The 14,275-nt window shown below is 46.2% G+C and overlaps 1 protein-coding gene across 2 annotated transcripts; it reads right to left on the bottom strand.

The window, feature by feature from the left end:
• Window positions 1–9,721: 9,721 nt before the first annotated feature.
• On the bottom strand, window positions 9,722–14,259 carry LOC126589273 (caffeoylshikimate esterase-like). 2 transcript variants are annotated; one of them, XM_050254525.1, is made up of 8 exons: window positions 13,954–14,259; window positions 13,684–13,774; window positions 13,477–13,509; window positions 11,494–11,640; window positions 11,271–11,401; window positions 10,892–11,029; window positions 10,460–10,558; window positions 9,722–10,320 (listed from the first exon to the last, which is right to left on the bottom strand). In XM_050254525.1, the coding sequence occupies exons 1-8, from the start codon at window positions 13,972–13,974 to the stop codon at window positions 9,937–9,939; spliced, it is 1,044 nt and encodes a 347-aa protein (XP_050110482.1). In that variant the 5' UTR covers window positions 13,975–14,259; the 3' UTR covers window positions 9,722–9,936. The 2 variants fall into 2 exon arrangements, with proteins under 2 accessions (XP_050110482.1, XP_050110483.1); XM_050254526.1 differs by lacking the exons at window positions 13,477–13,509; window positions 13,684–13,774; window positions 13,954–14,259 and adding an exon at window positions 12,708–13,401.
• Between the last annotated feature and the right edge of the window lie 16 nt (window positions 14,260–14,275).

Here is a 14,275-nt window from a genome sequence, read left to right as displayed (position 1 = left end):
ATACCGATATCGATGTCGCTGACCTTCCTTTCTCGCTGGAGGACCTTCAGTATTTACGGTATCACTTTGAAGTATTTTCGGCGGTTTCTCTCTTCGGCCTTACGACCGATGAAATCGCACGTATTGCCCGTCTGGATGCTTATCTCGACACTAGGGATGCTCGGTTACACTACCAGGAGCAGGTTCAGGTCTTGATCCCAAGTTCATTGTCAATCTCGACCTTACCTGAGGCGGTCACGCAGAACCAACAAGTGGCCGAAGCAGCTCCGCCAAGTGACATTATTGAAGGGACGGAAGAATCTCGTTGTCCGACTCTGACGACAACTGAGTCCATAGTCGCTGACCAACCGAACGAGGAGGGTCTCGACCAGATGGGCCCGTCAGTCCTGGATAATATGGAAATCAGTATGGTCCATGTGTTACCTGCCGATTTTCAATCAAGCACGGCTCAACCAAATTTCCTCGATGGAGATGTGGTTGTCGAGGAACCCGGCCATGTTGATTTTGTATCGATTCCTGAAGGCGAGTCAACAGCAAAAGATGATAGTCTAAAGGCCGCTTTGGCCGAATTGTTCCCTCGCTCATCGTCGGCCAAGTTTCACCATTTAAAGCCACTGTATGTGACGGCCCACATCGAGGGATATCCAGTTTCTAAAGTTTTTGTCGACTGTGGAGCTACCGTTAATATCATGCCTCTGAACATCATGAAGGCCTTGCGCCGTTCAAATGACGAGCTTATTCCGTCAGGAATCACAATGAGTAGTTTTGTGGGTGACAAATCCCATACCAAAGGTGTCCTACCGTTAACTGTAAATATCGCCGGTCGTACCCATATGACCGCCTTGTTCGTGGTTGATTCAAAAACCGAGTATAATGCATTGCTCGGCCGAGATTGGATTCATCAAACCAGTTGTATTCCTTCATCATTGTACCAAGTGCTTGTCTTTTGGGACGGCAAATCGGTTACTGTTCATCCGGCCGATAACCAGCCCTTTGAAGCTAACATGATCCAAGCGCGGTATTATGACGATCATGTCGGCTACATTACTTTGCAAGGCTTTAATGAAGAGGGACGGCCGACTCGAATTTCCGTTCAGAAAGCTATCGAGGTTGGCGCCGAGACTGTCCAGCAGGATTCGGCGAGACTCGGATTAGCTAACTTTCTCCCCGAAGCCGATGTTTGACACCGATCGGGAAACACGCAGGGCCGCGGTTTCATCTACTATGGAACGACTGCTGGCCCATTGGTATACGATATCTAAACAACCAAATTCAGGCGTCAACCTCGTTGAGTTCCTTGCTGAGGGAGATAATGGGCCTGCATTATCCTTTGATAAAATTCGAGCCGCCCCGGCCGAACTCGAAGATCATCGGCCCCTTGTTAAGGACCCTTTGGAAGAGATTAATGTTGGGACGGCCGATGACCCACGACTTTTGTTTATTAGTGCGTTACTTCCCCAACGAATGAAAGACGAGTTTCGTACTTTGCTTACGGAATTCAAAGATTGTTTTGCTTGGAGTTATCATGAAATGCCCGGCTTAGATCGTACTCTGGTCGAGCATGAATTACGTATTAAGCCCGGATTTAAACCTTTCCGTCAACCACCTCGTCGATTCTCGATCGAAGTACAGCTCAGTGTCAAGGACGAACTAGTTCGACTTTTGAAAGCCGGATTCATTCGGACAGCTCGATATGTCGAATGGTTGGCAAATATCGTTCCTGTATTGAAGAAAAATGGTGCACTGCGCATCTGTACCGATTTTCGTAATCTGAATCTGGCAACTCCCAAAGATGAGTATACAATGCCGATTTCAGATCTGTTAATCGACGCCGCGGCGAATCATGCGATCTTATCCTTTATGGATGGACATGTTGGGTACAACCAAATATTTATTGCTGAGGCCGATGTGCACAAAACTGCTTTCCGTTGCCCGGGGGCACTCGGCACTTACGAATGGGTTGTCATGCCATTCGGCCTCAAGAATGCCGGCGCCACGTACCAACGGGCGATGAATACCATCTTCCATGATTTAATTGGCACCATCGTCGAAGTTTACATCGACGATGTTGTCGTCAAATCTAAACGCCGACAGACACATCTGGACGATCTCCGACAGGCTTTCCTCCGCATGCGTCAGCACAACCTCAAGATGAATCCTGCCAAGTGTGCCTTCGGTGTATCGGCCGGGAATTTTCTTGGTTTCCTCGTACATCATCGTGGGATTGAGGTCGATGAGAATAAGGCTCGCGCAATCATCACTGCCCCACCCCCAACGACGAAGAAACAACTGCAGTCCTTACTCGGCAAGATAAATTTTCTCCGCCGATTTATAGCTAACTCGGCAGGAAAAATGAAAGCGTTTTCAACGCTTTTGAAACTTAAGGACTCGGATACATTTGCGTGGACGACCGAGCATCAGGCGGCATTCACACAAATCAAAGTCTCCCTCACAACGCCGTCTGTTCTTGTTCCACCTCGGCGCGGTAAACCCCTCAAACTATATATTTCGGCTGCTGAGGAGTCCATCGGTTGCCTCCTTGCCCAAGACAATGATGCCGGGCGAGAGCAGGCTATTTTTTACCTCAGTCGACATCTTAATCCACCGGAGATCAATTACTCCGTCGTGGAGAAGCTCTGTCTTGCTGTGTTCTTCGCCGCCTCTAAACTCCGGCATTACATGCTTCCGTCGGTCACACAAGTCATTGCCCAGACCGATGTCATCCGGTACATGCTTACCCGGCCGATCGTAAAAGGGAGAATTGGGAAGTGGACGATCGCGTTGTCCGAGTTTAGCCTACAATACGTGCCTCAGAAAGCTGTCAAAGGCCAAGCATTGGCTGATTTCCTGGCTCACCATCCTTCCCCCTATGGTTTTGAGGACACTGATGTCGAAATCGGCATGGTTGAAGCACGTGACAACTATTGGACGATGTATTTTGACGGGTCCAGTACTTCATCTTCGGCCGGCGTTGGAGTTGTCATTCAATCTCCTAATCATGATCGTTGGTATTTTTCGCTTAAGTTGGATTTTGACTGTACCAATAATCAGGCCGAATATGAAGCCTTAATCATCGGCCTTGGCCTCCTTTATGACTTGCGGGCCACCCGTGCCCTCGTACTCGGTGACTCTGAACTTGTGATCAACCAACTTAATGGATCATTTCGTTGCATGAGTTGTACCCTGGCACCCTACCACATGGTTGCCAGCTATTTGGCCGAGTCCTTTGACGGTATTACGTTCGAGCATGTTTCCCGGATCCATAATACCGATGCAAATGAGTTAGCTCAAATTGCCTCTGGCGCACAACTCCTGGGGGGCAAACTAGGCCGAGAGATACCAGTGATACGACAGTTATACCCGGCCTTGGTCAACCAGCAAATTCTCCGGCGCGACGATGTAATACGCACTCGAGTCATGTCTTTACCTTCGTTGTTAGACCGACAAGATACTATAGAGGTTTGCACCGTCGAGGCAATACCAGATGATTGGAGAAAACCCATTATGCAGTACCTTGACAATCCCAATGGAAAACATAGTCGCAAGACACGAGTTCACGCCACGAACTATGTCAAGTACCAGAACGAGTTATATCGAAAAGGGGAGGATGGATTACTACTGCTATGACTCGGCCCCCAAGAGGGTGCTCGGGCGATCTCGGAAGTTCATGAAGGGATTTGCGGAGCTCATCAATCCGGACGGAAAATGCGATGGCTACTCCGACGACACGGCTATTTTTGGCCGAAATTACTGAAAGATTGTATCGAGTTTGCACGAAGATGCGTCCAGTGCCAAATCCATGGGCCTATACAAAGGGTCCCGGCCGAATCATTACATTCGGTCATTAAGCCATGGCCGTTTAGAGGATGGGCCATGGACGTAATAGGCAAAATCACGCCGACTTCCGGAGCTGCTAAGCATGCATGGATAATAGTCTCAACTGATTACTTTACTAAGTGGGTCGAAGCAAAATCATATGCCGAGTTAACATCTAAAGAAGTTTGCGATTTTATGGAGGAATACATTGTGACCCGATTCGGTGTGCCAGAAACGATCATAACCGACAATGGAACAATCTTCACAGCCAAAAGGTTTAAAAAATACACGGCCAGTTTAAAAATTCGGCTGGAACAGTCCACACCGTATTATCCACATGCGAATGGGCAGGCCGAGGCAAGTAATAAAGTGTTGATTGGCATCCTCAAAAAAATAATAAAAGAAAGGCCTGGCATGTGGCATTTGAAGTTGAACGAGGCATTATGGGCATACCGAACGTCGCCCCGATCGGCGACTGCAACAACCCCATACGCATTGACCTATGGACACGATGCGGTGCTACCAGTCGAGTTGAGCATAAATTCGTTGCGATTAATTGAACAAAGTAGTTTGTTTAGCGCCGAATATAATCAGTCCATGAGACAGGAACTAGAAGATTTGGAAGAGGCGCGACTTGACGCTTATAACTTACTGGTGGCACAAAAACAGATTGCCGAGCGAGCCTATAATCAAAAGGTACAACAGAAAACGTTCGGCGAGGGTGAATTAGTGTGGCAAACGGTGTTGCCCGTAGGAATAAAAGATCCTAGGTTCGGCAAGTGGTCGCCAAATTGGGAAGGGCCGTTCATTGTGCATAAGGTATACGGTAAAGGGGCGTATCATCTTAAAGACCGGACTGGAGTAGTTCACAAATTACCGATTAATGGGAAGTTCTTGAAGAAATACTATCCGGTCACATGGGAAATGCGTGAATAAAAAAAAATTGTTGTACCAGTAGAAAAAAAAAATCATTCCATTAAAATTGATAGGTATTATAAAAATGAGTAGGTCGAATACATTCAAGGAGACGAGGGAAGAAGAGTGCTGAGCAAAGCCTTAAACTCCAACCACCGCACGTCGGCCATGATGACTTTGGCTTGCCGATTCTTTTTGTCCAGCCTCAGGCGCTCGACCCGTTTTTTGGCCGCCGCATACTCAGTTAGGCGATCCTTCCCGCCTGACTCGAAGTCCCTCGCAAGCTCAGAAGCTATGGCCGACCGGCGTTTTGCTAGTTCGGCCATCTGACGGTCGAGCTCGGCTAACGCTTCTCCTTTTGCCCGTAGATCGTCAATCTTCGGACGGAGGGTGTCTTGAACGGCCGTGGCGGCTTGCAGGTCCTGTTCGGCCTTCAGAGCAGTCTGGAAGATACTAAATGTCTCCCGAACGCGCTCCAAGGCAGACGATGCCTGAACAATGGCATCTCCGCTCAGGCGACCGTCGGCTTCAAGGTCGTTCAGACACACGCCGAGCAGATCAAGACCGTTGCGCTCAAGTACCTGCCGAGAGGAGACCTCGGCCATGTCCCCAGGGTCGTTGCTCGAACCTAAAGAACTCAATGGCCGAGCCCAGTGTCTCAGATTGCTTCTCACTTCACGCGGTCGATGGAGGTTATCTACGTTTGATGGCCACTGAGGCGGCCAGGAAATATAGATAACGCCCTTTGGCGCATAGAATTGACGGTGAAAAGAATGTACAGGCACCTGACATTTAGTATTTTCCTTGTTTAGAATTCTAAAGCAGAAAAGCAATCAGGAGGAGACAATTGAAGGTACTTACAAAAGCCGAGGTAACCTCCTGTGGAGGAATGTGGAAGCCTTGGTCTTGAGGATGGACCGGCGATTCCGCCGTGGCCTCGGGTTCCTCGAGCAGCCGTTTGCCACGGTCGGCTGCCGATGGGCCGACTGGCGCAGCTGCTTCAGAGGAGGCAGGGACGTCCTGGTCTTGAGAGGGAACGAGAGGATCGGCCACCGGGGTCGGTTCCTCGACCGTGCGCTTGCCACGATTAGTCGAGGAGGGGCTGGTTTGAACCGCCATCTCGGATACTGGAGGAGGTTGTCGACGAGTTTGAGGACGATGCACCAGCGGGACCTCGTCGATCCCCTCACTCTCTTCCAACACGAAGACCGAGGGCTTTCGATTCTTGGGAGAGGTTCCCTCGGTCGTAGAAACCGCCTGTTGTGAGACAGGTGCCTTCTCGACAGAGGGAGGTACAACTGATGCGCCGGCCACAGAGGCAGGCCGCGCTGGGGCCGTCTCTGCGGCCGAAGCCGGCTGTTTCTCGACCCCAGAATGGCCGGCGGTGGGAGAAGGAGAAGCACTGGAGTCGTCGTGTGACTGGAGATAACGTAGATCTCCCGTGCACCTTTCTTCGCCATTTGTTTGACCCGCTTGGCAGGCGGGGAAGGCTCGACAGCCAGCTCGGCCTCTTGGCGAGGCCGTTTGATCAGCACGGCCCTACCAACGGGTTTGTCTTTTTGGGCCACGACCGATTTTTTCCCGGCCGTGGCAGCGGCAACTGCCTCGTCTTTCTCAAAGGCCAACTACCTAAAAAGATAAAGACAATTCAGTAAGGCAAATCAATATGCAAGGTTGATGGAAAGGAGGAAAATGGAAAAGGTACCTTGAGTATGAGGGGCCGATGCCTTCTTAGGTCGGTCGCCGAAGAGTCTGCTCACCACATCTTCGACCGGCGCACTAAAGAACTCTTGGGTGTAATTTTCCCACCACTCACCGAAGGTGTCGGTGCAATGAGTTTCTGGGGTGGCTGGTCGAAGGCGGAATTTTTGGCAGCGCTCTTGGAATTCCCTCACGGCGGTTCTACACTCCTTCTCAGATGAACGAGGTTCGCGTCCACGGCTTAGGACCGTTCGGGAGGAGAGAAGGGGGATAGGGCAGCCCTGAAGGTAGCCAAGCTGTCGGGCAAGGAAGTTCGGATGATATACTTCCCAACCTGATCGTTTCCCATCACAGCCGAGAGGGAGGTCGCGAGCAAGCACAAACGACCCCTAGGTCTGACGAAGATCGGCGTCCTCCTCCGCGCTCCATGGGGAGGTAGGCAGCCTGATGAAGGAAGGATAGTCTCGACGACGACATATTAGGAACTCGTCGTTGGATAAGTCGTCGAGAGAGAAGAGGTACCGAAATACCTCTTCGGCTTGATGGGGAGGTGTCGGTCGAGAGGCCAGTTGAGGTCCAAGCGCCTCTGTTGGTGAGAATTCAGCTATGGCCGGCCGAAGGGAGGCGAAGTATACCTGCAACCAGAGTTGGAAGACCCAGAGATGACCATTCTAGTGTGGGTCGACCTTGTGGAGGGTCGCCTCGGCCAGGCAGCGGAAAAGTTGGGCGAGAATGTTGGAACTCAGTGCCAAGACGTGACCACTAGCCAGGGCTTCGGCTACCGGCATGTTCTCGACCAAACACTTGTTTGACTTGGTACAACAAATGTATTTGTTGTACCTGTAGAAGAGGAAGGCTTCATGCTCTCCCTCTCGCAGGTCCTCCTCTCCTCGGCCGGCGAAGTGAAGATAGAGGGTGTTGTAATTGCAGAAGTTCTTGTGGAGCTTCTGAATATCTTCCTTCGACGGGATATGACCGTCACGGTTCAAGGTCTCGAAGGCCCGACGGTCGAAGAGCGTTTTCAGGTCGATATTTGACGGATGCCCAGAGAGGGTCGCGTCGACAGGGATCCCGGTCGCCGAAGTCCCCAGAATGGCAGTGATATCCAGGATGGTGGGACCAATGGGACCCAGAGGAAGGACCATTGTGTTGGTGGCCGAGCACCAGAAGCACAGAGCGGCTTGGAGAAGCTCCTTGTCGGGGACGATTTCCATAGACGAAAGGAGGATGGCGTCGTAGATGCTAAGGGCCTTCCATTGCTCGCCGAAGAGTCGTTCCATTCGAACGACCCAGGCTGCCCAGGATGTGGTCGTCGAGGGCCAGGAGCCCTGGGGTTTAGCCGCATCCCATCGCGACCATTCAAACCCTTGAAGCAAGGGTGTTAGGCAGTGCTCCTGTAGAAGGCCGATGATAGTCGGCGGTATTGTAGCCTTGAAGAGAGGACCCAGGATTTGGTACTGGGTACTCATGTCGTTTTCAAACCGGATGGTCTTGATCGAGCTCTGATCCAAAATCTTCTGATGTTGGTCACATTCCCTAGAAAGCTTGGAGATGAAGGACGTCATTGTGAGAAAGAAGCACGGAGTAAAAGGGTTGTCTGGGTTGGGGATTTAAAGACGAAGACTTGGAATAGGAGAAATGCACTAGAAATCAATGGCAGAGGATTTCAGGAAGTTTGAGAGCGTAAAAGCACAAATGAGGGAATTTCGGTATTTATAGAGTTATAGGGGGAAGAGCAATCGTTCGAAATTCAAAACAAAGGGCAAAATCGACCGAAGGAATTGTTGATCATGATGAACATTTGGGAAATGCGGTTGAGAAGACCGAAGGTTTTAGGGTTTTGGGGGCGCATGATTGCGTGTGACGGCGAAATTAATGACGAAAGACGGTTCGACGCCCGCACGATGACAAGTGGGCTCACGGACTGAGGTAGTGGCTCGCGGATTGAGATAGTGGTCATGATGGCAAGACGGTTCAGGCTGCCGCACGCCTTAGACGTCATTATGGGGGATTGGCCATGTTAGAGGACGCCACGTGGCGAGTGGGTTAGCAGGATCAAGATCGTGCGATCGTGCTCAATAAATGCGCCTTGGAACTCGGGTATTAGGATCCTGAGTGGTAGATTCGCTTCTTCAAGGCCGAAACTCGGCCGAAGGTTTCAGGCCGAGGACCTCAAAAGCGAGGGGGCAATGTTTGGGCCCAAAATAATAGTTTGGGCCGAGGGTAGGATCACTCTCGGCCCAGGAGGCCGGGCGGCAAAAGGACCATGGATCGGTCAACCCGTGGGAGTCCAAACCTAGGGCGGTTAGGACGAATCCTAGTGCAATGGGGAGTCTCGACGGGATCGGATATCCAGGAAACTAATCCAGCTTAGCTAAGGACTAGGTTCATAGTCCTAGTAGATGTAGGACTGGTCGAGGTGATCCGGAGAGGGAAACCTAGTCCGAGTAGGATTTAAACTCGGACTCAAAGTTCAGTACTATAAATAGGGGACGTTGTGCATCAGGAAAAGCCCCTGCAAATCAACACAAAATTGCCCTGCGCAAACTCTCACAACTTGAGATCTTTTTCTTTTCCTTTTTCGCTGACACATCTTCCGTTGGCATCAACAGCACTGTGGAAGCAACCGGTGATATCTTAAGTCGGCATAGATAGCTCTGTCACCGTAGAATCGGTCGGTCTCGCAGTACCTTCCGTTGGCATCAACAGCACTGCGGCGAGAACGGTCGATTACCTATCCAAGTCTCGGTCGAGAAGGGTTTTCGAATCCTTGTTGGTCGAGGTCATCTCATTAGCCTTCTCGGCGAGGTGAGGTGTCACAGTTATTACATTCGGCACATTGCAAGCCGAATTCGGTTCGTGAACTTTGTAAGAAATAGCAGCCTTGTCTTCAGGCTCGAGAACCCAAGAGGCCGAGACGTGTTCCTTTCTCGGTCGCAATCGCAAGACGCAGAAGTCAGTAGCGCGACCCAACGCAGCATCATCAAATTTACTCGTCGGCCGAGGCTTGGCCGACGAGTTGGCACGCCCCGCAATCACCGAAGGACGTAGTTAGCTTAGAATATACTCGGCCTGCGCGCCACGTAGGCTTTGTAATTTCTAGGGTCAACAGGTATATATCAACGTTCTAGCTAAGATGCTTGTATCAGTTGTTTGCTCCAAAAGCCCCTGGGTTAGAGAGGTAAATGTATTACAGGAGAGAATTTTTAGCAGATTGTTCTGCTACGTTTGGTGGCGAACTCGCTTTAGGGAAAACCGTATTAGGTTACAAACAGAGGTGTGAACATCATTTTTCTTCTAAAAATACGATATTCATTAGTGAGGGTGTCCGATATTTGGAGATGAATTATTATAGAGGACCATGAAACATTTCTATGGAAATACCACATATATTGTGTTACATGAATAAAAACGGCAACGCTTATTTCCAATGCTTCCCTTTTGTGACGCTTCAGTTCATTATTCATAACATTTCTCATCCAGAGGAAAATTTAAGAGCAAGGGCTACATTGCCGAGTGATGTAGCAATCTGCGCCCCTTCAACCCGCAAAAATACGATGGTGTCCGCGGTCGCTGCTTGTTTATTGGTGGCGGGGGTGGTGGTGATGCCGTGCCGTTCATTTTCAGAATGGCATTCCTAAACGTGTGGATTGGTTGCACCACGACGGAGTTGTCGTCACTTGTGTGCTTCTCGAGCCAAGTTATGATGTCTGCAAAGACGATTTCAACGTTCCCATCTGGCTCTCCCGACGTTAGACCATGCCACATTCCGGGGTACAATTTTATGGTCTTGTCTGTGCTGCTGGCTTTCTCATACAGTGCTCTGCTTACTTCTGGGTCTGTAACAGTATCTGCCTCCCCATGCAACACAAAGAATGGTAGTCTCACCTGCCCAAATTATCAGTCTAATATTAGTTGCCTAGGAAAGTGTATCGACCATCTTGCACCCAAGATCGAATTCTTTAATTTAGAATAGAATATCACTTCGTCGAAAACATATTGAATAACATGGAAGCAAGAAAAAAACCTCATGCAAAGTGTCTTCAAGGCTCATGCTAGTTCTCAGCATTTCCAGTGCTGTTTTCAGCCTCGGCTTGTCTTGATATATCAGTTTGTTGCTCCTTATCTGAAAGAGACACCATTTAAACATTTACATTCGATCCCATCCCATCTAAAATTTTGAGGAAAAAAAAAACGTTACAAATTTGAGGCTATTTAGTTCCTGAAGCTTTCGCACAAGTTTGACTTTCGTTCCTGCATCTAGTTTTGCAAATTGCACAAATTCGAGAAAATTGTTTAACTTCTGTTAAGTAAATTTGACGGACTTGTACATGGGACGTCTTCGGATTGGTACAATTTGTAAACTATAAAAGTACAATACAACGAAGTGGAACTTTGCGAAAGCTACAGGGACTAAAAATGTATTTTTGTCAAAATTTAAGATAAATTTAGTTGTTACCTCTTCACGCTTTACAGGGTCTTTGAAGGCGGAGTCAATGACATCTTTGGTGGGTACTATCTTCCATTTGGGAATAATCTCCTCCACTCTGGTTAATACATTGATCACCAGCGGGTGTGGCTTGACCTTTTCTGATATCTACCAAAACATTGTATGGAATTAACGATCAGTTTAATTTGGTAAACCAAGCTTCACCAACAAAACCAAACTCCAACTTACACCCAAATCGTTTGTTTTTGTTTTATTATTTTTTTAGTTTTTTGAAGAAAAAGCGAGATTAAGCGAGTAGAACTATACATAAAGGTTCGGTGGTCGGATTAGCCGAGCAAAACTTACACACAATTTAACTAAATGTAAATGTAATATGTGTTACTGTTACCTTACACATGGGTGCAACAAGAACAGCTCCATTCCAAAATGTGGGATCCTTCTTGTGAAGCAGTAGAGAAACTGCCCCTCCCATGGATTCTCCATACAAAAACCTACACTTGTCTCGGTATTCTTCCTCGGCTGCGATACCATTTTAAAATTGCATTGGTTAAAAACTAAAATTACTTTGTATCGTCACACTAAAGGATTTTGTAATTCAATTGGATACGTACCACAAATCGACTTGAAAAATTCATCGCAATCGTTGACTATGTTTTTGAACTTCTTGATGTAACATCTGGCCCCTCTCGAACGTCCGTGGCCCTCGTAGTCAATTCCGAACACGGCATATCCCGCGTTAGCTAGGCGGATTCCACACTCTATGTAAAAAACGATAGCAGATCGAATTAATTTGTCAATTAATAGTTAACCCTAGAAACAAAAAGTAATTAAAAATCATTCAGTTTTGCCACACCTAGAGACCCTACAGCAGAAAATTCGTTTGCCAACCAAATCCAAATCCAAACCAAACCAAACCAAACAATTTCAATTTCAATGATGGGGCAGTTTAGGATCTCGAAAGAAGCTTGCCGTCAATGATGGCCCCACAAAATAATTTTAAAAGTAAATCCATACTTCACATGATAATTGCTTAAATTATTATCATTTTCAAATAGAATATTTTTATTTTTATTTATTTATTTGTAAATTTAGCTTCAAAGTCCGTCCCACTCCAACATTGCTATCATGAGAAGAGATTTTGAGGAGAATTTATTGATAAACAAGAAAAATACAATATGTCAGGAAAGACATAAACCCTAAAGACATGAAGTCAAACCCAGAAAAACTTGCATGCATAAATACTCGGAACCCGTTACATACATCGTCTCTCTCGAGGATGTATATTCATGTGAATAGTACTTGAAATATATGTGATTGAGACGTTGCATGTAGCGGGTGCGTGTAAGTACTTTTCGTTGTGCTAATTATAAAATAGACAGAATACACACACACGTATGAACAGCTTAACAGGTAACTCGCTCCACTGTTCATAATATGCGAAGTAAGATAGTGCCTTCGTGTGTGTGTATATATTTATGGACTGAAAGAAACCCACGTTGTGTCCCAAATAATTGAACATAAACAAAAAAAAAAACACAAAAAAACAAAAACCAGAAACTCAGAAAGATGGGATAAATGATAAGGTCAGCAGTCGCACAGTGCGGTAGGCATTGGGAATGCGAATGGGATTATAGCGCCCCAAATAATCCAGCGCTGGGTGGGATAGGACATAAAAGGGACAGTGCAATGTTCGGCAATGATTTAAGCTTGTCCGCACTTTGTTTTTTTTTTTTCTAATTCCTATCCCCTTTCTGAATCGCAAGGTGCCAATGCCATGTAAACAAATGCAGAGTAGGAATAGAGGTGCAATTGGATTTACATTCACCTGTTTCCCAGAAGATTATCATCTACTTTTTTATTTGATAACATGACCTGCTAAACATATTTCTTTTCGCAGCAGAAGGTAGTGATTTTCACACTTTTATTTTACATTTACATCGAGTGTTAATTCTTCTTGATTTGTTTGTTTATCAATTTAATAAGCTAGAAAATTAAAACAAGTGTATCGGAAGAAAAAAAAAAAGCAAAAATCACTTTCCTCGCACAAAAAGGAAGTCCATCGGTTGGCTTGAAACTTTTTAGCTAGTGAATTGGTTTGCCTAATTTTGGTTTTGCTTTGCATCCACTAGATTTACTTCTTATGCAGAAAAAGGTGGAGATGGAGAAAGGTGAAAGTTACCCTAAAACTTATTACCATTAAAAAAGTAAAACTATGTATTATAGACGTTTTCTCGATCCTCATAAAGTGGAGTCTTGCCTTTTACGGGAAATTACCGTCTTAACACTACCAATATTTAGAAGGAAAATGTAGTGAATAATTTTTTTTAATGATTTACAAAAAATTTAACCATGAATTGTCTATTATTTTATCTACAAAATATAATCTAAGTAAACGATCTCTTTAGCGTCACCTGTTAATAAAATTTATGAAGGAAAGAAATTAATTGTCGATTTATTCTATTTGTATATATTGTGAGTTAATTAAAAGTTAAAATGCCAGATTAATTAAAGAAGTAATGGTAATGGAGATTAAGAAAGAAGAAAGAAGGAATGAAAAATGAGGAAGATGAGTCATTTAAGATGATATTCATTACCTCTCATGAAACCGCTGCACTCCATGCCATACCCTGCAACTCCATTAATGAGCACCAATTAATATCCACACATGCCCCATCAAACAAGGATGCTGATTTGGGCATGGTTAAAGATATAGTCAAGTTGACTAGAACGGTGTATTCGCTCGAAACCCGAGTTTGAAAAGAACAAAAGAAAGGAGAGAGAGAGAAAGAGAAGAAGAGTACCATGGCAAAGGAACACAAGGGCCTTTGGAGAGGAAAAGGGCAACCATCTGCAAGTAAAAAGCTGCACTCCTCTTGAATTCCTTATGTAAACCTTCTCTCATTCAAACATATATTTACCCCCATCAGACAAAACACTATATATATATATGTATGTATGTGTGTATAAAAACATGTGCATATATATCAACATTGTATAATTCAAGCAAACATATATATATGTATGTATGTATGTATATCTGCGTGTATATATGCATGTATATATATACTTACTTCTTGATACTCTCCCTCCATGTTCACGCAAGAGAGAAAATTTAAAGAAAAGAAAACGACTCAGAGATCAAATGGATCCCATCCCATGTTTTTTCTGCAACTGCGGATCTAAAGCTAGTGACGATGACAATTTGGAAAAAGAGAAGGTTGGTGAACGGCAATGTCATAAATTATAATATTAGCCAAAAGGGAAAGAGATTCTGAAAGAAGATGGCGAATAAAGTGGAGACTCCGAAACAGATGATGAGAGAGAGAGAGAAATAGAGAGAGAGAGAGAGAGAGTGACGGTGGGTAGTTATCTGGAAATGTGATTTCTTTTCCG

Source organism: Malus sylvestris, chromosome 11 (assembly GCF_916048215.2).
Source record: "Malus sylvestris chromosome 11, drMalSylv7.2, whole genome shotgun sequence".
NCBI classification, from domain to species: Eukaryota; Viridiplantae; Streptophyta; class Magnoliopsida; order Rosales; family Rosaceae; genus Malus; species Malus sylvestris.
The sequence above is the reverse complement of the archived record's forward strand: the minus strand, read 5'-3'. Positions and strand labels throughout refer to the sequence as shown.

Excerpts from the sequence above, each read along its gene's own strand:
- LOC126589273 (XM_050254525.1), bottom strand. The coding sequence starts at position 13,974 with ATGGAGGGAGAGTATCAAGAA. Across the intron at positions 13,510-13,683 it reads CCTTGTGTTCCTTTGCCATG|GGTATGGCATGGAGTGCAGC; the intron begins GTACTCTTCTTC and ends ATGGAGTTGCAG. Across the intron at positions 11,641-13,476 it reads GTGCAGCGGTTTCATGAGAG|AGTGTGGAATCCGCCTAGCT; the intron begins GTAATGAATATC and ends TTTTTTACATAG.